Raw genomic sequence first — 27,738 nt, 5'->3', positions numbered from 1 at the left:
TCATTACAACAGCACAACTCCTTGATTAATGACAGGGTGTAAATATTCATCCTGGGTTTAAATGAAAATAGTTAAGGCTGTAAACCATCTCAGATCTTTGTGCAAAATTGTCAGTGATATTTGTGGCAGCTCCATAAAGAAAGTGAGGAGAAAATATTGCTGTTAGTAAGTTCTCTCCTGAGTCACTGAAGCCTTTCTCATTGACCTTGACAGCAACATCCTGAATGCCCCAGAAGAGAAAGCAGCTAATCACACGCTCAACTTCTAGTCCGTGCCTAACAACTGTCCTCAGTCAGTATGCTTTACTGAACTGATGCTTATGTGACTTGGCAAAAATGGGGAAGCACGAAAGAGAAGATGAGCAAACATTCATGCCAAAGAAATAGGAGTGCTTGGCAGCAAAAAGGAAATGAACTTTCTTTAGCAGTTGAAATATTCCTCACAATCTTCACCTTCTGCCCAAATCTTTTTCTGCAGCAGAAAAAATGTAAGTGTAAAGGTTCCCCCAACTGAAAACAAAGAACAGACTCAAAGGATGCTATCACATTGAGATACTGATACTGGGATTGCAGTATTGAGTACAGTAATTTTTTTTAGAGGCAGATCAGCCAGTTTCTACAAGAGAAAATTTAAGATAATGATGAAAAAGTATGAGTGATGAACACAAGAGAACCTCAGTCATCATTATGGGGCTGGTTCAAGAAGGAAAAGATGCAGAAAATGTAAGAAAAATGAAATCCAGAAACAAAAAGGAAAAAAGAAAAAGCAAGAAAAAATGAAAGAAAAGGCCTCTGTGTCTCTGACAGAGAAAAGATAATGCTTGTGTGGGCTGTGTTGCATCTGGATTCATGGCACATTCTCCCACTCTTATGTTAATTTTTTTTTGCATAAATCAGAAGCAACTAATTAAAAAAGAAATATTTAATTCTGACATGTTCTTTGAACTGGTGTTCCATCTGGTTCTGTTTGAATAGTAAAATCTGCTGTGGTTGTAAAAATTGGCAAGCAGCACTCTGGTAAAGAGAAACAAAAGAGACTCAGTACAGCAGGTTAATACACTAGCATTTCAACTTGAGACATTTCCAGAATTCAGCAAACCAAATCGCTCCAGTATGGAAACTATAAAGATCAAATGTGAAAGAGAAATGCTGCGAGTGGGCCGGGAGAAGCACTGCCGCTGGTACACATTAGCTCTGTGTGATATTTTTAGTGTGAGTCTTTGAAGGAGTTTGGTTTAAAAGCAAGGGCAATGCAATGCTCCCCTGAAATGGGCTCACTGTATTGTACGGAATGCACCCAGTGCACACGCAGTGATAGGGAACGATCCTTCTGCTATTCATTTGCAAGCTCCACCTCATGCATTCATGTGGTGCTCTGATGTAACACGATCGTTATTCAGAAGACTCAGAAAATACCTTCTTCTTAATTTATTTTTTTACTTGAAAACTACTTAAAACCTGGACACCAAGATACAATAAACTCTGATCACAAAGGAAGGAAAATGTAATCGTATTGGGATTTCTATAGACTCTGGGATCTAAGTAATCAGCATCTTATGCCATTTGAGCCCTCTCTGTAGCAATGAAGAGAAAGGCTGATTAACTCCCAGTGCTTTAGAAAAAGATTGTTTTACATCTTGCAGGAGCATATCTTGCTGTGAAATATTACTTCTTTAAAATGAAAACCTTTGCTTCAGCACTACATTAACTTGCAAATGGATAACCTAAGACATGTACAATGACTTGGTCAAAAAAGGAGGAATGTGAATGGCGCCTTTCTCCAGCTAAGATACTTAGGAACCCTTGCTGAGCAATAAATGAGTCAGGAACGTAATACTTTTAATTAACGTTTTCTGAATACTTATTTGTCATTTACATTTAATTTTAAACCTGAGCTTAATCCTCTGATCTGGAATGAAGACAACTATTTAGTGCAGTTTGAATGTAACCTTCCCCAGTTTGTGTTAGAAACTATAGAAAAGGGAAACTCTATAGCAATACTTGCAGAACCACTCTTTTCTGAGAGAAGGACATAATTGTAGGACTTTTTTTTCCCCCCCAAGTGTACTGAGCAACTAATGCACAAATGGGAAACAAGCAATCCAAAGCTTCTCTATCAGACTGCTTCACATGTGAATAACTGGGCTTTGGGTGGAAACCACTGAATTTTGCGTATAAAGTTCTTCTGTAGCGTTTTTTTTTTTGCCAGCTGCTGTCCTGTTAAAATCAGAGGGTACAGGCAGCAGAGCTTGATTTATAATACATTTTGGTATTTTGAATATAAGTACAATATTACACATGCATAAACACACAGAAATAACCTCTGCTTCTTCCTGTTTCTCAGCATACCTATGTTAATTGGGTAGGAAGCTGGTAAGTGAGGGGATGATATAATATGCAGGATTGAGCCTCTCTTGTCTCAGGCAGCACACCTTCATGGTGTAGATAGATCTGACTGTGCAATCACTGTTCAGAGAGAGTCCCAATGAAATCACTGGGATTTGCTATACTTGGATATTTTTGAAAGTTCAGGCTTTGTGTTTTCTATAAAAAATAGCACCAAAATGGGGAAAACCTGCCAGTGCCTAAGATTTAATATTTTTTAAGCCTAATTTCACTGGCAATTGGAATAGGTGTGTAACCTGTGTCACACAGAAATATATGTATTTTCTTGTGATCAGCTTTCTCATCCTGGAAAATCGGCACAGTGTCTTTAAATCAGTCAGTCACCCACAGGAGTCTGCATTCATTGATTCTCTGTTAAATGGAACTGTCAGTTTCGTTGCACCAAAATTCGATTTTCTATTTCATACACATTGTGTATGATGATTTTAATTTACTACTGGGTCACCAAGCAAGTCACTGCATTTTTAAAATATGAGTTTCTGCTACCTTCCAGAAAAATGTCAGGTAGCTGCAGTTAGATGGTGTGGTGAGGGTACTGAAAATGTACAGGGGAAAATGAGAGACAAAGACTATACACGCAAAGATCATTTTGCTTTTTCCTTGGTATGCCCCTCATAGCTCTGAGGAAATGCAGACATGTAGATTAAATATTTCTGAGGCTGTGATCTGGAAGAGCCGTTGCTGAGAGCGGTGCTTTCGGCTCATGCTGGAGGAGGAAGGGGGACAGCAGAAGGGAGGGTGAAAGCCAGTGACTGCCCAGACAACTTCCGCTCTGGTCCTAAGGCAAACCAGGGAGACTGGCTGCCCCCAGCTCTGCCCTTCTCTCAACAACGCCCGCTCAAACTCCTGCTGTGGGAATTTAATTTCCAGGGTTTCTTTGGCCAAAGTGTGGTGCCTGGTTTGTGTACCCCCACCTGGCCTCTCTAAAAGTTGCTCTATCTCTAGCTATGTAAAGAGCAAAGCTATCGATTTTTAAGTGCTGTGGCTTTTTAAAATAAACACAGGATGTGTTTTCTTAGTTAAGCATGTCATGAAAGGGGGGAACACTCCTATGGACAGTTAATTTTTATGGCCTGATAAGAGCATCTTAAAATTATTCTGTGCTATGTCAGCCCTTCAGCACATAGCATGAATTTAATAGGATTTGCAATGGAAGAGCCTGCTCCTGTCTGTGTTAAGGCTGAAAGCCACCTTAGTCTATACAATAATCTATATCCTAAATATGACCTGCTAAAATATGCCCAGGTTTTATACATGATAGGACAAATTGATCTTTCGAGCAGCTTCAGAGGATCCACACCAGAAATGAATTTGGCCCAGAGTGTTCAGCACAGGAGGCTGCAATGAAGAGAAAGACCAGACTACATAGGTACAGCTGGTTGGTGGAAGTTATGTGTAAACAGGGCTTCTCTGATGAGAAGCCAGTTGTTCCTGAAAACTGAGGAACTGAATCTCAGCTTAATGTTTGATCAACTGTGTTTTTTCTGCTAGTAGGTTTTGTTTATCAGACAGCTATGAAGTTTACTCTGATGCCTTTTTAAATAGTTTTTTAAAACCTTGAATGAAAACATTAGAGGTAAGGCAAAAATGGAAGTATTTCCCTGTTGAGATATACTTTTTTTTTTTTTTCTTTTTTCTTTTTTTTGATGGGAAGAAGAAAAACTGCTTTCTAAAGGGCAGGTATTAACCACTTGGAAGAAATCTCATTTATCCTTCCACTTTACCTACCTTGCTATTGCTGTGAAAATGTCACCTAATGGGCAGAACAGAATTAAACTGGGACAGAAAAGCAGGATGACACAAGGACAGGGGGGGCAAATAATAGCTCGGCAACAAAATCTGGAGCATGGATGCTGGGATGGGAGGGCCTCATGAACTTCACCTTCATAGTACTGTGCAGATGTGGAAAGAGTGAATAAAAATGCACAATTGTCTCTGCAAAGCACTCAGCAGTACACCTATCATCTCCAGGCCAGGGTCGGCCCCGTGAGAACAGACACCTTCAGCTCAGTAACAACCCTGCTTATGGTAACAGGCCTCAGCTGCGCACTCCTGCCCAAGGCTGTGTTTCTAGCCGCTACCCTTAGTCACTTAACTTCTAGCCTTGAGCTCTACCTCACCCTCAGTCTGACACCTGTCTAGTCTTGTAGATTAATTTATCTCTGCCGGACTCAGAAAAATCTCCTTCTGAGATACCTTCCTTCACATCTGCAGAGAGCCCTGGCTGTGGTGGAGCAGATGTGTTGCAGTGCCTGGTAGCTAGGTGGGCAAGGCTGCCGCAGCCCCCACGGGGTCTGCAAGCCATCTGGGAGAGAGCTCCCCTACCAAGCAGAATGGCACAAACAACTGATTTTTTTGCTTGATGGCAGTTTAAAAACCAGCAAACAATAACAAATGTTTTGAGTCAAGCCAAACACATGAACCTGATGAACAGAAAAAAAAAAGAGAGAGAATAATAATTTTGTACAGAGTTTTTTTAAGTGGCTTTAATTTCTGTGAAAGAAAGTAGAAGAAAAAGATGATGTGATTTAAAAAATAGCTGTAGTGTTTAGTTTAAAACCGTATTTAAAGGTTTTAATTTCTTTCCCTCCTGGAACCAACTAGTGAAAGTGAGATAAATTTACCAAATTATTTTAGTAGCTGCTGAATCAGTGCTTTTGCTGGACACATTTTTAATTCGCTATCTCAGCTCTAAAGGGCCATCTGTCTTAGAGCCGTTGAGGGGATGTAGGGCTGGACTGGGAAGTGGATGCATAGGTGATTACAGAGTTACATACAAACTACACAGATCTCTGCATAATGGATCCCCTGAAAGAACTGAGACTATTATAATGATTGGACTGGTAGTGGAGGCTCAGAGGGGCTCTGCTTCTGCTGCTCCTCCATATGTTGCACGCAGGATTGCTCGAAGCCACGCAGGACTCCCCTCTGCATTAGGGCTGATGCTGAAACATGTCAGAGGGAGGTAGAGAGGATTTTCTTCTAAACTGCATTTTGCACCTGCACTTCTGGCAATAAGGCTGCCAACAGTTTTGCGCAGTTCTCTGAGCATCCCTTCAGCCTCCCCAGTGTGATAAATCTATGGCTGGGAACTTTCTGGTACTAAAATAGCTCTTAAAGCACTTTGAATAATCAAAAAAAACCTTCATACTTTGTAGGGCCCTTTTATTTCTCCCTCTCCCTCTTGTCTAATTTCAGTACTTGCCTTTGTGAAACTCTACCATTTATTCCCATGTCACAGTAAATAAAGGTACAAATGTATCCTGCTGGGTCAATTAACCCTGGTTCTGCGCTGTGTCACAGTCTGTACCGGCTGTGATTTCCAGAAAGGAATATTCTTTTGTCATTCTTTGCCCATGTGCAAAGTATGTTAAGATGTAAGATAACTGTAACACTTTTCCACACAAAGCTAACTCTGCTTTTTGTAATTTCTGGAGTGCAGTTACGAACTGTAAAATGACATGAACCAAATACATGACTTGTATTCTAAAGTGGTGGAGAAGACAAAAGACTGATGGTTTTTGTGCTTTCATGTCAGTGTGCTCCCTAATGATGGGCAAGCCCTGCCACAAAGCCTCTGAACTTCACCTCTCAGGCAGTCCTTCAAAGGCTAGGAGAACTGGGAGGCTGAGGTTTCCCAGGTTTCATATTATTCTATGCAGTAATATGATGCACTTTGCTGCAATATCAAACTCCATAATAAACAGAAATAATAAGAATAAAAATAACAGGCATTGTTGACTTGCACTTCCTTGAGCTTTCATGCGAAATATTTAGATAAGCCTGCTCAGTAAAGTCAACCTAAACAGCTGCCTGATGTAAGAATAAACCTGTTCATGAAACAAATGTGCTGTGTGGCAGCATATATAAATACTGACTATATTTTTAAGTGAATACCTGATAAGGAAATAAGCTATGACACAGATGAAAGGTCAAGACACCAAATGATGAACTGCAACTATTTTCAGAAGTGCTACAGGAATAAATCTGTACTAATCTATATACTAGTTCATATCAGCGATGCATGCTTCTGGGTTTCGCTTACAAAGGAGCAAATAATAAGGAGCGTAGATTTGTGCAAATGTAAAGGAATGAAGACAAATGTGGAAGGAAAATTCCACCTCAGAGGTCCCTCTCATTCTGGGGAAGTAGTGTATACACAGAAGCGTTTTAAATCAATGGAAGTGTATTTTCCTTGCATGGGAGAGTTAGTGTTAAATAAACAACTGATATTTCAATCAGTGGAGGCGAGGGGGATCTCCCAGGTTGCTTTTTGAGGAGGCCTATTCTTACCTCTCTCTGGCCTTTCTCCAGATCCCTAAATGTTGCAAGGTGCAGAGGGAGAATTTTGTACCACATCAGCTGATATTGCTAGGGCTGGCCAATCTAGAGGTCTAGAAAAGTACCCTACAGAGTTGTAGGGATGGGTGGGGGACAAGGTGGAGACGGGCAGGCAGAGGGCAGAGGGAGCGACCAGACCTGCTCCTGATGCCAACCTCTGACTCCAGCTGTTTCCACATGACACCAGATCTGTGTCCTGCTGAAAAACCCAGCAGTACAAGTTTGGGCTGGATTAGCCATTTATGCCATATAAGCCAGAACACACAACAAGGAGTTCATCTTAGCATATACCCGTATGTCAGCTGCAGAATGACAGATAATACCCAATCTAGAGTAGAATGTCTATCTATGTTAAGCCCTGTTAACCTTTTTTGAACGAATTTGAACTGGCAGAGTGTGTTTATACCAGAGTAGTGCTTTTTGTTTTATGGCTGCAAAGTTTTGATCTGATTCTAGGATTCTTAAAGCCGGATTTATGGTTGTGTCCAACCCCAGCCATAATATGAACTGAAAATCTTGTGTTATTAACAAACATGCTTTGCTTTCTGGCAAAGCTGGAGGTCTCGCTTGGTATTACAGGATGAGAGAAAAATTGTGCCACCCAGAAACTATCATCCAGCTTGGTGGGAGTGTAAAGATTTGTGTTATATGCATTAGAAGAAACATTTTGATAGAAAACATACAGATTCTGCAGTAAAAGTACCCAGAAGGTGTTGCTCCTTGCGGGTTTGAAAACCCACACCATTATGAGGATTGATGACAGCACAGGTTCCCAGTGACCCTGGTAATAGGCAATCAGTCTCCTTTCAAAACCACACACACGTGGGTCTCAAGTATCTTTAGCTGACGGCACCTACCTAGCCAGGGGCTCCTCCTGGGCCTCCCCCCACCTCTGTGCTGCCCTGGGGGGCTGCTGGCCACGACCCATTGGGGCGTCCCTGAGGTGCAAGGGCTTGCCATGCATGGCGGCCCATGGCTTCTGCTCAAAGGCTTCAAAAATAAGATGCAAAAAGTTCCCTAAATATAAAGATTTTGCATGTTACTTTTTCAGATGAGTGTAAACGTAACTGCTGTTCTTAAATGCGAACATTAAATCTACTCTGTAAAAACACAATTACTGCTGCCATGGCAGAAATCAGTTGTCCCTTTTGAAGGAATGCCTTGAAAATGCAATCATAAAATCCCTGCATGTTATGGATTTCATTAACATTGTACTCCCCTAGGATTCCCAATTGCACAATAACAGGAGTTCTTTAAATTTTAAATACCACAGACAGGAACAGTTTCACTAAAACCAGATGTGAAACCCTCACACTGGCCTTCTCTACTGGTTCTAAGTACTGAAACTGGCTGGTAATTGATACCTATTAACATGTTTGTTGTTCAGATTACAGAAATGGAAACACTATACTATTTTTCCTGTGAAAGGATACGTTAATGAGGGACAATGACTTATGTTGCAATGGCGGTTCCCTGCTCTTGATTAAATTAAAGGGCTGTTTTTATTTTTTATTTTAAATTATGCTATTTCACACTGAAGGGCAGTCGAGTGTGTGAAACATAAGTGTAATAAACAAGTAGACTGAGCTTAAGGTTGAGGAGCTAATAACATCACATACGACAATAAACTAACTTCATACTTATTTTTGGCAGCCCTTGCCTTTTGCGTATCTTTATTCCATTCATATTAGAAAATCCACAGACTTTATTAATGTGTTTTTAAAGAAGAAATTCAATCTGGAGTGACTCTGTTTCTGATTATGGAGTCACTCCAAATCTCAAGTTAGTCAAGCAATTTTAAGAAGTGTGTTTGAAGGTAAAAACAAAATGGAGAAAGTACTGTGCAGACTTAATGGTGTGACTGTGCTATGGATATTTTGAATCTAAGCTTTGACATTTATTTCAAAACAACTAAGGAAAGGAACAGACAGACAGCTTTCACTTAGCAGAGCCTGGTAAGCAGGCTGCATTCAGACGAACTCTGGAATTAGTACCTTGTCAGCCACTAAGGAGCAATCTAGTTTTTCCAGCAAAGAATGGGTTCCACATCCACAGATGGAATTCATGCAAATCCATTACTAAGAACAAGCCAACACTATTTTCCTTATTCTTTTCAGCCAAATGGTCCAAAAGACGTCAACACCTCAAAGGAGACAATCATATCGCATGCCCTCTAGACGTCCTCTATAGATACCAATCTCCCTTTGGTGATACTTAACTGAGGTTTTCTGTTTCTTTTGTCTTAGCAAAAACATTAACCTTGAAGGGAGGGGTGAAAGGAAGGGAAAGGAGAACTATAATATTTCCCCTATAAAAAAAAATGATACACTAAGGAAATTAGTATTTGGAGCTAAATTTTCAAGCTGCTTCGCCCATGTATGCTTGTACATATCTCATATATATGCTCTAGTTGCATATGCATATTAGCACTTGGAAGGCAGACATCACTACTTAACCAGCTGTAGTGTGTGTGCAGGTATGGAAACCTGCAATCGTGAAAAGATTAATGAATAGTGATATAAGCAAAATCTTTGTCTCTCAGACAAGGGCATATAGGCATAAATTTTCACTTTAAAAGTTCCAAGTTAAGCATTGCTATATCCTTCAGCCTGTTTTTTGCTGTTAAATATTTTCTAGAGTTCTTGCACTATGCAACAAAAATCCATTTACGCTGTACTGCACAAAAGCAAATACTTCAAATAAATGACTAGTTTACAATCGCATACAGAACAAAACAGAACAAAGTGACCTCAGTCCTTCATATAGAAGTGTCTTCCTCCTTTTATAAAATATTATGATTTTTTTCAGCGGGTAATTTCAGAGTATTTGATTAGTTGCATGTCCTTGGTTGTTTGCCTGCAAACTCTTATGGAGATGAACATCTGTTCCTTGGGATATTTGTACAAAGGAAACATGGGATTTCAATATTTTACCCAGATACAAACTTGCAACATGTGCTTGCTGCCAATGGCATCAAGCCCTTGTAGAAGATGGCAGTTCACATGGGCAAAGACCCTGTTATTGAGGTGCCTGATGGTCTGAAGCGCTTAGCACCTGTCTCAAGATTGTCAATTAAGTTTAACAGGAAAGCATTTAGAACACATTTGGAAGTTTGGATTAGCAATGTTAGTATTGAATTAAACCATAATAAATAAGTATAAGAATTAATATCCTCCTGACACAAATGGAACCAAAGATGAGTTAAACTATTGTACCTTGTGAAAAGCCAGGGGTTGGCATACTCAATCTCCAAACTAGCTCGGTTGCTTTTGCTACATAGTTTGAGTGGTAGAAACTATTAACAGTTCTTCTGCAACAAGTGTTAAGCATGCCTATTCAATGCAATGAATCTTCAAGCAAGACTTTGTAGGCTCAGTCTTGCAAACAAGACCAGCTCTGCAGCGGAGGCTGCTACAGCCTAGTTGCTCCGTCAGGAAGTCTACCTTGGGGTGCCAGTCCCTCTACATGGGCCCTGGGCAGTGGAGCAGACGCCCTACGGCTAGACTGCTCAGGGAAATGGTTCTTGCTGCCTTTTCCAAACCAGGGGCTGCATGAAGTAGGTGAGGGCTGTGGCGTGAGCAGTACAGCATACAAATAACCACCAACTTCTTGGCTGATGTGGTAGCTGGAGGCAGCATAAAGCTGGTAAAAATTATGCTCAGTGGTTGTTTCAGCCCCTGAGCACCCTGGTTTATGGCAGAAGGTAAAGGAGGCTGAGAAATTCACAGGCAGGAGGCCTGAGGTACCTTGAGCTGTTTTAAGCATAAACCCCAGAGTAGCTTGGATTCTGTTATGTGTTTGTTATTAAAAAAGCTAATGGCTAAAAAAGGTCCTTTGAAACTTTTTCTCAGAAAGATCTAGTTCTAAGTGAAGGGATTAAGCTATATATGTATGTATGTAGTCATCATAACTTAATAAAGTTAATAAGCACACAGAACACATGAATGAGATTTGACTAGCTCTCTTGTTTTGATTATCCAGTCATAAATACGTAAGTGACAGCAGAAAAGAAGGAAATAAAGAAAAAGTGGCGACCCTCTGACCAGATGAAACACATGGAATTTGATTCTGATGTATTCCACCCTTTTCACATGTGCATTCCATGGACTGCAAGTGGCATTGATTAATAACAAGCCTTGCACTTAGATAAGGCTGGGGAGATTTTAACATTTATTCCTAAGTAAGGAAAAAGGATCAACAGATTTTTTTTGCCACTCTGAAATCTGATTAGGTCCATCATACATGATTACCAATTTGCCAAGAGCTCAGGATGTGTAGGGGCCCCTAAGCAGGACACCTGAGAGTCCCATTGTGTGCAAAGGATCAGAAATGAAAGATTTCCCTCTCTTTCTTCCCTTTACTAACTACTACTCAACATGTTTTTAAGCTTTCTTGCAGACAGCAAACCCCACAGGAAACATCAATGTGAACATTCGTATGGATGGCTAATAAGGCATTGTTTTTATATGCCAGTTAGTAATTTCCTATAGAAAACAACAGAAGCAGGAGGAATGTTTCAAATATATGAACACATTTTCAATATTAGAAATATTGATCTAATATGCTCAAGCCTTTCTCTTAGCTTTTGCCAACAGAAATAGAATCTAGATCATAACTAAGAAGTCTAAGTCAACCTACAATTGAGACAAGTCAGTAGTTTTTTTCACCTAATGATATTAATAACTGCCTGCTAGTATAGATTATTTGTATACTATATATAATTCATATGAATAATTCTAACCTGTTCAGGAACCATGTGCCATTCAGCTATGGACCTGATGACAAATAGCAAACAACAAGCCTAAGTAGACTAACTGAACGCAAGGAATCTCTTCGTGGGGTCAAATGTTTGCAGGATTTCTCCTGCATTAACAGAGCAAAGCCAAGGTGGCCAACCTTGCTAACGAATGTTGTGTTTAAGGACATGGAAGAATAGTCACTAGACAGAGATTACTAAACTCATTTCATATGTAACATATTCTAGAAGGGACATAGGTCTTCTGAGGTGAAATATGAGTGCATGAAAACACCATGTCGTATTAATGCTTAACTGTAATCAGCTAGAGACATAGCACATGCTCAGTTCACGGGGACATTCCACTTTAAGTGCATGTTAAACTAATATTGACTTTTCCACTAAACCAAAATCTCTGTTATTTGTGCCCAGAAGACTGAAAAAACAATAGACGTGGGAAGCAGAAGAATTAATCTTCCTGACCTTTTCTATTTTATACCTTTGGGAGTCAGTCTTTTTTTGTGTGTCTAATAGGGAATGCGAGCCATTCACTTGCAATGATTCTTAGATTATGTAGTACTTTACTGTGTTTTTTTTTCTTTCTTTCTTTTGCATTCTCCACATTCAATAAACTCCAGAGTATTATTATTAATATCTTTAAAACGTTATCTTTTTACCTGTATCCATTCTCTGATAGAGTCTTCTCCTGGGGTCCATCCGTTCTCAGGGTAATTTAGCCGGGACCTTTCTGAAGACCAGATAGCGCTGTACTGGGAGGAGACGGTGATTTGATCAGAGTGAATTTCTCCTGACTCCATACCTAGTGGTTCCATGCACTGGAAATCTGAAGAAAAATAAATTACCACCATTATTATGGTCAGCTTTTTGATTTAGACTTCGAATAATGAGAACGTTTCCCTGCTTTGAATATGAATATCTAAAGAATTTATTTTTATGAGACTTTGAATTCTTTAGCAACTTTAAGTGAGGCAGTACTGGGCTTATGGTGTCATTCTTAATACTGTCATTTGAGTTGCCATGGCAATTCCTGCAATAATAATGCTATACAAATATTTTTAGCCAGCATTGTAGCCATTTCAATATAGGACAATAGAATTCTCTTTTTCTAGGGTAGCACAGGCACTTCTGTGGATTCATAATATAAAACAATGTATGTTCAACTCATAATTATGCACAAAGCCAGGAAAGACAAACCAGATGACTGTATAAAATAATTTTATTTTAAAACTATTTACTCAAGTACAAAAGTATGAAATGTTTTAAAAATATTATTAAAATTCTAGCCATTCACTTTTGATCCTGGACAATGGAAAGAAACAGATCAACAAAATTTGAATCCAGGCCAGAAGAGTATTGACCCAAGGGAATTACCGCCTCTTCTATAACATGCTGTATTTTAAATGAGTTTGTCATCTCCATCCAATCTCTTCTTGTTGACACAAAAATTACCAAGACAATTTAGAACCAATTGACAACCCAGTCACTATAGTGAGTTCAAAGGCTGATAGGGCATGGACACTGAATTCTTCCCTCACTCTTCAAAAATAAAGGCTCCAACCCCCACCAAAGCAAAAGAGGCAGGTGGCTTTAGATGGATCCTCACACCCCACTGCTCATGCACCCCTCTCTCAGAGGTTTACCAACCCCATTGCAAGGGCAGGAGAAAATAACATGTATGTACGCTTCTGTTCAGGGACTTCATGGTATATTACTGTAATTCATTCCTTCATTATCAGTTTAAAGTAAAATACCAGTGTGTGAAGTGGAGGCCCTGACATTTGGGTACACACTCCTTTTTATCACACCCTCTCTGGAGCTGACATATCTCTAACAGAGGCTTAAGTGCTGAGCTGAAGGTTTCAAAATCTATGGTTGGAAAAATGAGTTTTTAATAAGCAAAGCTCTGATTTTTCAATGAAAATTAAAATATTCTGGAAAAAAAAAAAAAAAAAGGTTTAAAAATTTCTACCTGGAATCCAAACCCTTATATTCAGAAATGCTAACAGGGTACCTTATAGCAGTTGTAGTTAGGGTGCCTCATAACTGAACTATCAAACTTATGGATGGGAGGATGCTTCCCATCCACAGAGGCTGGGGTATGTCCCATTCCCTCTTCCTGCCTATGCAGATACGAGAAAGCTATTAAAGAGGCAAGGGGCAGAGGAGAGGTGGGGAGTAACGGGGTAATTTAAGTTTACTCTTTTTTCTTTTGTTCCTTCTTTGACTAAACAAGTACATCAAATCTGGGTGAATCTGCTCAAAACTCAGTAAGCCACAGAAAGGAGAGGGAGTTTGATTTAAAGTGTGTGTTTCATCATTGAGCAAAGCAAGGAAATCTGCAAGGACATGGTGTAACACAGCCTGTTATTTTCCTGCGTCTCCCTCACTTTGTTTCATTCTTTGTCCAAAGGGTAAGCATGAAAACGACGCAACTGGGAAAAAAAATACGAGACAGAGAACAAAGCTTAGATAGCTTATGAAATGGTTTAACAGGAACACATGTATTAAATGGGTTCTTTTTATTCAAGAAATTGATCATCAAAGCTTATTCCATGTAATAAAAGAAGGCTTTGGATAGTGCATTCATTGTTCATGTTTCATTGTTTTAATGCAAGTGTTCAATTGCTTTGCATTCCTGCGTTTCCTTGGTCAGCACAGTTTTTCACAATAATTATCCCAACTTCCTGGCAATACTGCAGAATAAAACTGTAAGGCGAATTCTGCTTCTTGCACTGCTTTTCAAAGGGCAGCTGTTCTTTAAAAAAAAAAAAAAAAGAAAAAAAAAGAAAAAAGGAAAACAGAACCAACCCTTCCCCACCATCTTATTTATTTAAGGTTTCTTTAAAGTTTCACGCAACACCTGGTGTGCAAGAAGACATAACAGAGAATATTTTCCAAGAAGCTCTGTGGGGTAGATAAATACTGACCTTCTGATACACTGCTCTGCGACACGCTGTAGTTTGCTGAGAATCCCTCTTTTGCTATTGCACTGTCAGTGTAAAATACCATTGAAAGAATCCCTGTTGAAGACCGGACACGTCCTGGGTTGTTCTGCCCGCAATAACGCCCTATGTGCGGGCCAACTGCAAAGAGAGAGGACATAATAGTAAACTACCAGTTCTACTACAATAGATGCCACTACAATAGCCTCCTAAAGAGAGTCCCTCAGCAGGAAACAGTGAACCTCTACAACAGTTCAAAATCACAATTTCATCAATAACTTAGCGGTGAATAACAAATTGCTTATCCTACCCTAGTAATCTTACTTCTAAAATGTTCCGCATAGCACTCCATAAACCTCTGAAAATGTAAAGAACAGGGATTTAAAAAAGTGTCCTTTAAAGTGTGCAGAGAGGGCAACGATGCACAATGTTACCTGTACAAAATACCAAAAATATTTTCTGAAGTGTGATTGAAGCACCTACTTATGACAAGAACATCTGAATGGCCTGATTTGGCCACCCAGTCTACAAGATGCTCTGGGAATAGGAGTTCAAACAGCACCTTCCAGGTTTTATGCTCAAGACTGCAGATAATCTGTTAATTTTATAGCAAACATAGAAAAACATTTTTGCACTCATATTGAGGCTATGACCAATGACTCTTTATCCCCTCCTATTTAGGCTTTCAGCACACCCTCATGGATCTTTTGCCCATATGCTCAATATTACAGAACACTGTAAAAGAATTCAAGAGGAAAATCTTAATCCTTTCAAAAGAGCAAGGATTTCTTAAATATATCTCCATGTCACCGAACACACACACATACACGCATACATGATCTCTCTCAGTGTTAATAATGTATAAACCAGTTCCTGTATTTTTCTGGATTTCCCATGCAGTGAGATAATCTTTTTCCTTAATTAAGCTACTCCATTTACAACCAACATATGTGGCCTTCTAGCACTTGAGCATTCCCTACAGATAGGTCCCTAGGCTGTTGAATAGTGGTACATCTGTGCTTACAAACAATAAGAAAAGATAATGCTAAACCCCATCCATGGAGTCAATCATGAAAATTATTGTAAGATGTCATTCTGATGCTTACACCACTGATTTTCCAGGCTTAAATTAACACCTTCCCATTTCTCTAGGAAGTCCATTTCACTTTCAGTTTAAAATATAAAATGTTTATATATCCTAATTATTCACAGTTCAAAGAAAATCCTCAGCTAACATAATTTTGTGGTAATTTATTGGCATTTTCCAACAAGTAAAACCATTCCAGCTTGGAATAACTTTATTATGAAACTACACATTTCTGTAAGGGCCTAGAGTTGCCAGAAAGAGGGACCTCCGGTGTTATAGCTCTAGCTGCCAGCATGTGCTTTTCTACCCATATTCTGGCCATAGTTAGTCTTCAGTTGCCTTGGCAATCCCATGGCATTTAAAATACCTGCCAGTTCAGCCCTTTTCCACCAGGGTTGTTCAGTGCAGTACTGATAGAATGAAACACCCTGTAGAGGATATGAGTTGAATTCTTCCTCATCCTAGAAATCATTAAAGCTTTACAGTTTTATTATTTAGAGTGAGAAAGTTGGTTTAGACAGTTACCATTAGTGGCTTTTTAAAAACACAAAGTAATGCCTCCACTCCAATGACTGCAGTTTTGTTTTTTTTTTTCTTTGCAATTTTCTATGTGCAAACAGCTCTGATCCTGCTCTTTCCCGTGATGGCCTTTCAACATTATAGGTGCTGATGTTGCTCTGAACTGCAAGAAAACAAGGAGGATAAGGCCACCATGTTATGGCACTCTGAGCCTCCCTCCTCCCATTTCCTGCAGGGAAGCCTCTTTGAAATGACAAACAGAAGAGAACTTTGTTTAAAGCGGACAGGCTTTAAGATTCCCCATGACTCATTGGTTTATAACTTTTAAGACATATTTAGTGATTCTGCATTTCAGTCTTCTACAGATTGGCCCTGCTATTGCAGTAGTATTCCCTTTGCTAGCTGTGTAGATGCAAGAGCTAAAAACTTGCAGAATACGACACAAAGCGATTTTGAATTTTTTTGCACAACTTATAAACCTTAGCCTTCTGAGCTAATATGGTATTGATCCAAACAGAACTGGATGAAATATTTTTATTCTTCTTACATAAATAGCTAACACAAAGTTCTCCTTTTTTCCTTCAACTCTCGAAAACTTTCAAATGACAATAAATTATCAGATGTTTCATGTGAGTCACCACATGAAATAAATGCTGTGTGGGGAACACCACCGGAGCAATCATTCAGGGGATGATACTGCTATCTGCTTAGGTAGACTATGCCACTGCTTTTTTTTAACCATCTTCCTGACCCTTCCTTACGAACTGAGATGGGCTTTCATAATAGACCATATGCAGTTCCAAATGGGAATTTTAGGGTGGCAGGTGCTGAAAAGTCTTTAGGCTCAGTAAATCTCTTTGCAGCATCTACACACAGCCCATCATGTCACTTTGTCAGCATTCCCTAGGAAGGCCGACTCCAAATACGAGTCACTTGGAAATGGCCTCAGTCAAGGCACTTCTATATTACCCACAGAACAGATGCATTTCGGTGAGCCAGCTACTTCATTTGACTGCACATGCTGTAGCTATTTCTGGGACCTTGGCTCCTCTTTCCACTGGCATAGTATGATAAAGTGGAAAACTGAGTCACTTTCAGGTTAAAAGATGGAGAGGCAAGTAAGAAACCTGTTTTGCAAGTTTTTCCCAAGATGCAGAGTCTAATTCTAGAATTTGAATAAAACCTTGATTATTCGTAATACATATGTTTGAAGGTTTACAGGATCTGAGTGTGGAATGTATAGAATATGGCTGGTGGTCTAAGACTAAACTGAAACCTTACCCTTACTAATTCTTCTTTTCTACTGCTTGCCCTTCTGGACAAAGAGTATCAGTATCAGGAAATTTTGAGACTTACTGAAATACACATGTGCCCATCCAGTTGAAATCTTAGCTTTTTGAATTCAGTTAAAAAGACCCCAACAAAACACAAGCAAGGAAAAATGGTGTATCAGACTTTTAAAATAATAAAAGAAATGTTATGTTAAGTAGCCATTTTCCTGAATTTTAAAGCTGGTCTTTAAAAGTATGCTGGTGTGCTGTGGACAGTATTTTCACAGCAGTATGATTGTTATTGACAAAACACTTGGGCACAATTTAGGATCCTAAAGAGAAAATAATTGAAAAATGAATCCCATCCCCACAGTCCAGTAGTCACCTACACTGAGCTTGTGTATTCTTTTCTATCTTAACAGCTTCTCACAAGAGTGTAGAAAGAACCGCAACAGAGGAGAAACACACCTAGATTAATAGCAACCTTCATTTGCACTGATGTTAATGACTGAAGTAAAGCATTCTGTTTTGCTCTGTAATTCAGTGGAAGCTCTTGTGGTATTGACTGAAGCAGCAATGCTTAGCCTGTGGTTCTCAAACCATATGTAAACTTCTTTAAATTACTTTTGAGCCCCTAGTAGACAGTCTATAGAGCTTCAAAGAGAGCTGCATGATGAATACGGGCAATTCATCACTTAAGCTGGTCCTGGTTTTGAGTGGGCTATTTTTCTTCAAAGTCATCAATGGACTGTTCTCAGTCGAGGCTGGCTGAGGTATATTTGTGCCTTGGGCAAAGGCATTTTTGGTGTCTAGTTTATTCATGCAAAATAACATATTTCTATTCTGTGATCTACTCACTCTCCTGCTCCAACTCCACGTGTTATCTCCTTCAAACCACGGTCCCTTTTCTGCACAATATTTGCAACATGTACCTGTAGTTCTCAAACATTCTGCAATAGGATTTCACTTATTGCTTTGTTTTAAAGAGACCAAAGGATGCCCTTGGCATGCAGTTATGCAGAAAGAAAATGCCAGGTTTGAGGCATTCCTGAATGCCTACCATTCCCCTACTGAACCAGCAAAACACTTACACCAGTGTTTAACTTCAGATCTGTAAGTGTCCTTGGTGAATTCCTTCTGAAGTCAATCTAACTGCTCACATGCTTCAGAGATAAGAATATGTTTTGCAGAATCAGGACGCAAGTACTCAGCACTTGCCGGATTCAATCCACTAAAAGGACAACCAGGTAGGCCGAGGACTCTATGATTGTGACAGAGCATTTCAGGATTAATGTCTTTGTGAATGACTGTTATAGTTGCTGGCAAATTGTCTAACAGTAAATTGTTTTCCATCAGAAAAATGGCAATTACGTAGAAGCAAAATGTAAAGGACGCATACTGATTTTGACATATCCTTTTAAACATCATTGTGAAAATTTGTTTAAGAGAACATTTCTCTTTTTTTTTTTTCTTTTTTGGGGGAAGAAAGAAAAAAAAATCACAACTGTCGAAAACAGCAAATTCATTTCCTGCTGATCTCCAGTGACTGTAGCTGATCAAACTCTACAGTGAAAACATTTTCCACTTATGGTGGGTTTCATCTGCTCTAACTTAGGTATCTGAAGTTCACATCTGAGTTAGTCATCCATAGCTCCCAGTACAGTCAATGAGATAAGTACCTCCGGAGCTCCATTAACTGCCCTAAAGTAGATGCTGGAGACAAATCAGAGCGGGGTGCTGTTCTCTGCTGAGAATGGGAAGACTGACAGTGCCTCCTGGCTCAAACATTGATGCCTGGTTCCCAGAGTTGGGTGACATCAGCATGTTCAGGGGGCTGTCCATCTAATTCTGCCCTGGTTAGAGCCACAGATATTTTCCATCAAACTATTCTGTGTGTCCTATTAAAAACTGCCATCATCCTGGCAAACCACAGCTGTGTTGCTGTGGAGCAGGGCATTTGAACTGAAGGATATACTTTTTTCGAAACATTTAAAAAAATCCTTCTACTTCATGTTTATATCAGTGTAGTGCAACGGGGGCTTTAACTTCTAACACAACTGGGCATGTGAGCAGCAATGCAGTACAACAAAGCAAAATAGTTTCCTTTTTTATGGCTATGTCTGTATCAACAAATAGAACAGGCCAGGGACAACCCTCTGGACCTGCAGTCAGTGGCCAGGGACTGTTCCTGGGACCAGACACAGCTCGCTCCCATGGGCCTATTCCCTCTGAAGCAGGATGGCCGTGTCCAACATGCCTGTTGGGAATGACTCCCTGCTTTCTCTGTCCTCCAAACTGTGCTTAGCAATTGCTTGGAAAAGTGCAAACTGAGGTGGGCTAAAATTGTGCAAGAGAGTATGCCATCAATTAAGAAGTACACACAACCATGTCTTGGCCCTGTTTTGGTTCATAGTGTAGATGTAACTTCCAGCATATTTTTTCATGGACTAAAGGGAAATGGACAAATGGCTGAATGACTCACCCTGGATGAGCCTCCCTTCATCAAAGGCAACCATACTGTCTAATATTTTTCAGAAACTTACTACTTCCATGTGGATGCAAATTCAATTTATTTTGCCTTCCTTTTTTTTTTTTTTTTTTTTTTTTGTGCAAGGTTATCTGGCTACTCTCTTTTTGATATCTAGAAACATCTAATTTCTATCTTCAGTTTATGGCCACGTCATACCAGTGGCTTCCTGTGTCAGCTTTGCTCTTCGGTTGTAATAGTTCTTCTTTCCAAGGAATTAATCCTGTGATGTATTTATTGAGAAGCAATCATGTCCTCTTTGCCTTTATTGTGTTAAGTTAAACAAGAAAGACTGACTGCTGGCTAAGGATCATCTGACAGTGAAATGATGCAGCAAATATTTCCCTACAACTACCGCAACGTCCAATAGTTTGTATCTAAGGAAATGTTTGTTTCTAGTCTACAAATTCAGTTGCATATTTACAAACATGTAAACACCCTTATTGGATGTCAGGATCATTTTGGGTTTAGACAGTTTGTGAGGGAACTGGAAGGCTGATCATGCCTGTTGTTAATTGCTCTTCAGTATAGCTCAGTCACTTTCTTGAACCAGGAAATTATCACTTTGAAACCCTCTGACACTAACAATAATGCATTTCTTTTTGGTAATATTACACATAAATTAATTGATTGGATCATCTTTTCACATGTCAGTTTAAATGCAAGTTCTGTAGGAATGCAGCTTGGAAAGATTTGGCCTATATACACATAAACCTATTATTAAATGTTCCAGACATCATTATTGTAGTGTTACAATACTGTTTTCCTAACTGAGGCATGAAATACTAAATAGTCTTTCAGCTACTGTTATGGGTCTTTCTTCACTATTTATTGGAGTAGATTGAAAAGAGCCATGATAAACCCATCAAGCATAAAACAAAAAGGAAAAACAAATATACGTTAAAAAGCACACACCTGTTTACTACAGCATCAATAAAAGCTTTAATTAAAATTATATTGGGGATTTATCTAGGAAAACAGGCAAGTTTAAATGTGTTATTAAAATATGTTCCTTAAGTTATATGTTTTCATTTAAATGAAATATTAATGTAGGATTAGCAGTTTGTAGAAACTGCCACTGCTGTTCATAAAAGCAAAGAAAATATCTATTAATATGGGTTATCACACCAGTGGAAAACTGAAATAGCTGTAATTAGTACCCAACACAAACAACATAAATCCTCAGTCACTGAATTTTGCTACATGTTACAAAATTAAGAAGAAAAAGGACAGCATCAAGGTGCTTCTCTTCATCAGCTAATGCCATACACAGAAACAGTGAAAAGGGCATCACAATCAGTTTTACATAGCTCTTTGCACAATTCATATAGGCATTTGGGCACCCCAAAGTTTAGGCATTCAGCTTGAACAGTCCTTTTTAGACTGGAGCTGCAGCCTATGAAGTTGGGGTCCTTGGAGAACTGGTACATGGCTGCCCTACCTAGAGGGGACTTGGATCTTGTGGACCCGTTGCCGCATATGAAAAAAACAGAGAAATCATGCAGCTATTTTGTTCATCAGTCTCGGTGTAAAACAGGGATATGGCACTGGGTGGAGTGTGAAATGAGGGCTCACTGGCTCTATAGACTTAGCTAATATCTAGCTATGCACTTAGTGAATTTGCAGAAGGTCAAGTGTGGAAAATTACTGAGATGGCAGAGAAGTAAGTTCCAGAAGGGTACCCAACACGCCCACCCTGACACATGTGCCCAGCTAATCAGAGATTATAAATTAACAAATGAAGATAAAACCTTTGGATTTGCTTATACTGCTGGAAGAGAGTGCACTATAGGGGAGGAACCCTGCAGTGCCCGGTCACCGAAGCTACCTGAATGAATAACTCAATGACTGTTTACTGACCTGAGTAATCATTTAGTCACTATGATTTCAATTGTACGGACACCATGTTTTCTCTGGCAAAGAAATTCTCTGCTTTGACAGCTGGTCTGTAACCCGGTTCCTCCTCAAGCTGGAAGGTTAGTACCTGAAGTCCAGTTTGTGCAAGTTTTTGGAAATTTCTGGACAATACTCATGTGTTAGCTGTGAAAGTTTGGGGACCCATTATAAGGCTTCATATTTAATTTATTTTAGCGTAGGAGTTCCATCACATATTCCCTCTAAAATTAGAAGTTTCCCCTAAGCCAACTGTTCAAAATTAAACATATTTCATAAAAAAAAATCATTCACACTGTGATATGCTTTACTGAATGAATTTACAGAGCATTTTCCCCATTTCTCTTTAATTCAACTCGTTTCACATAAATCAAGCAAGGACCTCTCTACTATGACATTTAAAAAAATGAGAATATGCCTTCTGCAGCCCACTTTGGAGTAATGGTTATGTATATCACAGTCCATTTTTCTCTTACCATCAGGGAATCCATCCCAGATTTCCAATCGGTCATAGCGACAGAACGCTCCCCCTGGAGTATTTGAATCAGGTTCTAGCTCAAAGCTTTCAAATTCCAGTATAATCTCTGACATCTTTGGTGCAAAGATAATATAAGTGCATTCAAGGCTATTGGGATATTTTTCAGGGAATCCAGGGGACTTTATCACTCCACTTGACGAAGTGAAGTTTCTGGAACATTCAGGTCCTGTAAGAGAAAGAGAAAAATCACCTGGGTTAACACTATGCTACTAAGCAAAGTAGTTAGCTGGAAAACAAATTAGGTTGTATTGTCTCTCCAGCAGCAAAGGTGGCTTTTCAATGAAACACCTCATTTTAATCGCTGTATTAATCATTCAGCCAGCTTGTTCCTATTATTGATAGTCAGGTTTTAAAGCGCAATTCGCATATACTGTCTGATCTCAAATTTTCAATTTGTATGGAACAATATGAAAACTTGTACCAGCTCTAGAAAAAATTATGACAAATACAAAGTCATGTGGGAACAATGAAAGTGTAAGCTGCAGAAATCTCGACAGGGCCCTAGAGAAATAATTATAGCCCCTTCAAGCTCAAATCTTTAAATCTTACGGCTGACAGGCTTTTATTGGTGAAATAGAATTTTTTACGAAAGCGGGTGAGTGAATTCAGTAGAGGGAGTAGTGGTTTCAGATTCCTGGAGCACTGACGCAGTAACTCTGCCAGATGTGACCTATGCCTCCTTGACAAACTAAATGTGAAAGGTAATTCGTACATGTACCAAGGGTGAATGACTCATTCTGAGTGGTGTTGACACAGGTGCACCAGTAAAATGTTGCTGTTAGTGCAGGCATGATAAACTGTGTGATTACAGGCAGTGTTGCTAGAAGTCACCTAATGTCAATGTTGACACACCAGCTTTCCCCAATGTCCCCACCATGGCATAATGGGATGCTCCAAACACTGCTCTTGGTTGAGCAGGGAAGTGGCAGTAAAGATGCAAAGATATAAAAGGCCAGATCACTGGATTTGCCTTTGTGAATACAGGGGACTAAAACTGGAGTCCCTCTCTTGTTGACAGATAGCATTTCTCCTTTATTTAGGTCCCTCAGGAACCCCCTCTGTGGATCCCACATCTGCAGGTGTGCTCAGAGCCAGCCGCAGGCACTGCCCACACATCCTCCCACAAGGTCAGCATAGGTACCCCTCTCTCTCTGACTTTTGACACTCCCAATTTAATGGAAAGTGATTTACAGGATTTCAGCATTGGTGGATAGCAGCTGACCTGGGAAGTTTGGGTAGGATGACTCAGATGAAGCTCTTCAGACATGGAGTATAGGCAGGACACAGGCGACAGAGTTTGGTTGCAACAGGTTGTGCTGGAGGATGAGTGTGTGTGATGTTTCAATTTGGATGAGGATGCCCAGCATCCTTAGAGACTGTAGTCAGGAGCCTTAGAGGATTTCCAATGCTTAACACAGATCATTGAAGGAAAACAGTCTGGCTTGTTGCATATATGAATACTCTTATTTCACCATAGAAAATGTTTTCCTTGCGAATGTGCCAAACATATTACCCCCCACAGATTTGGCCACCTCCCAGCTAAATTCAGCATGCAAAAGAGAGTTCTGAATGAATTTAGTCTGTTCAGGTATTTTTGTCCTTCAACAGACACTGCTAGGAAATGCTTGAGCTATCACATCAATATTCAGAGCACTTCATGGCGTATTTTGGAAGATGTAGATATTAATGCTCATGTAACCTGACCCATTCCAATTTGGGAAATTACATTTTGCCTATAATGAAATCGCCCCCTTACACATTAGTTGGATATTTCTCTTCTCTCCCTGTCATTCCCTTGTCTCCGTGTCATGTATGGGAGGGCTATATTCTGGTTGTTGCTCCTCACTCCCACCAGTAGCTGCTGTTCCGGGATAAAATAGCTTTGCTATGCCATTCATAGCATCAAGTGCTCTGTGCTCCTCTTGGAATCCAATAAAAGATGCAATATAAAATGTAAGCCAGAATCATTATTGCTTTATTAAATACACCCAGATCCTGGCTCTGTGAGTGCACAATTGTCAGGCTCCTTACACTCACACATGGTATCTCAATACCAGCTTGCTTTATTTTAAACATGTTCAAGTCAATCTGGTGCAAGAAACAAAAACTGTTTTCAGAAGAGCTGCCTCACTAAAATGCCCTCCACAGATTTTGACCCTTTACTGACACTGTGAAGGAACTCCAGGAATTAAATCAACACTGAAGCTACGAAGAACTCCATGGGGCGATGTTCATGGAAAACTGGCAGAAGAGGCTCTAGCAGAGCCTGGACAAAATAGATACTTCTGAGGTCAAAAAATTACATGTGTGCATGTGTATGAAATAAAGGAAGAGAGATGAGCTGAAGGAAAGAGAGAGAGGAGCCAAAAGAGAGAGCAAAGAAAGAGAAGACACTGGAGATAATTTCACTTGCTTTCTGTAGGTGTCGCTGAGCCAGAAAAAAATTTGCCTTCCTGGTTGACACTGTCTTTTCTTTCAGTTTACACCGTAAATTTAGTTGAGTAAAGTTAGGAATGTTGAATGTGAACCATGTAGATCCTCTTCTAGTGAATAGGCTACTCATTCATCCTAAGATAGGCTGGCTGACGGAGCCAAAAAGATGAACATTTCAAATGGGCTAAATGTTGGGCAATATGGGTTTCATGTTTTAGTCTGGAATTCAACTTTTTCAGTGTCTTTCTGGCTAAGGACCTGGATGAGAATTAAAAGCAGCTCCTACTCTCAAAGCCCATACTACATTTATCACAGTCATTATGTGTGCTGGTCTCTCCTTACAATTTCCATGGGGTGTGGCATTTTAAGCATCAAGTTTAGAATTCAGCTTAGGAAGGTAGCATAATGCAGTTTTTCTTTTTGAAAACTAAGGGTGGTCTGACAGGAATAATGGGCAAAAATATACTGTGTGCTGTAATGCAGCTCAGCCTTCAGCTCAGCACCACAGGACCTTGGGCTTGGGATCATTTTAATACTTCTCATACCTGGGAAATGATGAGCTAAGTTGTGAATATGCTAAAATGAAGCGTATTATTCTGGTGTGAGCAACTGAGCTTCACCTGCGTAACAGGGTAAACTGGTCAGCTTTACTTGGAACAGAAATTAAAATGTACATTTGGAATAGCATATATGCATTAATTCAAAAGTTAAAAAGAGCTGTGTTCCCACAGCAACTATAACTTGTATCCTTTGTGTACACGCAGCATTTCTAACACTGTACCTGGTGATAACTTTCTTGCCTTAATATACAGTTTATGTGGAATGAACTAGAGTTAAAGTTGCTCTGGGAGCCATAATTTTGAGTTTCCTGACTTCTGTGCGTGTAAAATCACATTCATAATGCCATCTTAACATGGTTGATGTGTATCACTGAGAGATGTAAATGACCACACCAGGAAATAAACACAACATTCCTGTCAGAGCTCTGAGTTGCCACTACACTATTAGGAAATAAAGAAAAGCTTTTTTTTTTAAAACGCTCAGTTGCTAAAATAAATTGTTTCACAGGTCATTCTTTCACTTCTTGTGTTTCAGCCTTGTTCTTCATGAAAGATGGTACTGTATATATAAGCACTGAGAAACTTCATGACACGGTTTCAGGAGTTTAGCCTCCTGAAGACATGAAAATAAATAGAGATTTCTTTTTTTCAGGAAAGCTTGGTGTCATTTGGATGCTGAGTTCTTTCAAAAAATGTGACCCTGAAGGTCACCAAAAGAATTTCTGGGAGCCAAGAGTGGATTTACAGACAGGGAAGATGGCGAACAAGAGGTCTGTGGCCCCAATTAACACTGTGCAGAGCAGCAATAGCATGCAATAGAAAAGAGACTTCACTACTGTGCTTCTCATCATTAACAGTACAGCTGCCACCAAGCGCCTGTGCTGAACACAGCTGAAAATCTGGCTCTGGTTTAGGTGCATAAAAGGGACTTGAACTGGTTCTGAAGATGGGGCACTTTCTGGGAGTGGTGTGTATTGGAAATTTGGAGTTTTGAGCTGCTTTTGTGAATATGACCCTAAACATTGATGTTGAAGTCAATACCTTTTTCTATAAAGTTAAGCTTATTGTCTTTATTATGAGTTTTGGTCCTCTATTCTCCAGGCATGGAATATATGGATTATTTATCTCCATCCAGCTATAGGGAAGGTCTATGCCATAAAAAAAGATCTTACTCCCCTTCTAGCTGTTGACTCAGAAAGAGAGTTATCAAAGAGGGACTGTCTATAGGTCTGGTTAATCCCGGACTGTTTGTTTCTCTGGGCTTTCTCTGTACCCCATACAGCTATCTGTGCTCACTGGCACTGAACTCCTGGCACAAACATCCAGCAAGACATGCCTGTGAACAGTGTGAGCTTCTCCTCTCCTTTACCTCCCAAACATGATTTGCAAAAACAACAGCAACATCATCTGCTGCCCATGTGTACTCTGATCCTTTCTGAACCCACAGCCATATCCTGGGAATGCAGAGCAAAACACTAACCAAAATGAGTCAGGGACTCAGAAGGTTACAGTGCTGTTAAGGCAGTAACATTGTAAATCATACAGCAATTATTACCACAAAAAAAAAAACAAAAAAAAAGGAAAGAAAAAGGAAGAAAGCTAATGGTTTTAAGAAGGTTGAAAGAAACAGCTGATGAAGACTATCACATTACACCCAGAGGAGTCAATCCTCAGATACAGTTGACCCATTGGATTCACAATGATTTACACCCATTGAATACATGCCCCACCTTGGAATGACAAGGGTAATACAATTTTGTCTTTCAAGCATTTTCATGTATTCCCCACATCCCAAAGAACTATGGCGAACTTTTTGATGAAAGTAAAAAACACAGGTTATGAGCTATATAACAATGAATTGTTTCTCACCTCTCTTGAAAACTTCGTAACGTATAGAAAATCCTGCTCCGTGTGTCTCATAGTCGGAAACAAATTTAATAAAAAGATATGGTCCCGAAGACACTAAAGGAGGGGGAGCAATTTTTCCACAGTACTTTCCCCATAAGCGTCCTTCAGCATTATCTCCATCAATCACTTCAACATAATCATACCTGGTAGATAAATGGAAGGAAGAAACTTTTAACTTCCAGGAAAGAAGGAGACCTAATTAATTTAGAAACCATAACACAACATAGATAATCAAGAAAAATGCTAGCTTGCTTGGAAAATGCATTATGCTGAAAGATGTAAGCAAAATGAAATAATTAAAATGGACTACATTATGTCTGTAGACATCATCTGGCAACACGGAACTATTAGGAAGAATGGTGTCCATTATGCTTGCAGACAATGTCAGCTAAAGTAACCAATTAACAAAAAAAAAAGGAAATCTCATGAGCACAATTCTGTATTATTAAATTGTGTTCTTTTGTCTGTGTAGTGTTGTTATCAATACATAATGCATAGCATTCTTTTCAAACTGTGAAGTTCTGTTATGAATTCAAAAATGTCTTTTTGGCTGGAGCT

At 39.5% G+C, this 27,738-nt stretch overlaps 1 protein-coding gene across 1 annotated transcript in view; it reads right to left on the bottom strand.

Annotated features, from left to right (window-relative positions):
• The window catches only part of NRP1 (neuropilin 1), a 110,905-nt gene that overhangs the window by 37,509 nt on the left and 45,658 nt on the right, over positions 1-27,738 (bottom strand). The window contains exons 3-6 of the mRNA XM_075705343.1: positions 27,142-27,323; positions 22,218-22,445; positions 14,430-14,585; positions 12,159-12,325 (exon numbers count right to left, since the gene is read on the bottom strand). Of these exons, the coding sequence (XP_075561458.1) occupies positions 12,159-12,325; positions 14,430-14,585; positions 22,218-22,445; positions 27,142-27,323 (733 nt within the window). The remainder of the gene's footprint in view (positions 1-12,158; positions 12,326-14,429; positions 14,586-22,217; positions 22,446-27,141; positions 27,324-27,738) is intronic.

Source organism: Pelecanus crispus, chromosome 2 (assembly GCF_030463565.1).
Source record: "Pelecanus crispus isolate bPelCri1 chromosome 2, bPelCri1.pri, whole genome shotgun sequence".
Taxonomy (NCBI): Eukaryota; Metazoa; Chordata; class Aves; order Pelecaniformes; family Pelecanidae; genus Pelecanus; species Pelecanus crispus.
Note: the sequence above shows the minus strand (reverse complement) of the source record. Positions and strands in the feature narration are given on the sequence as shown.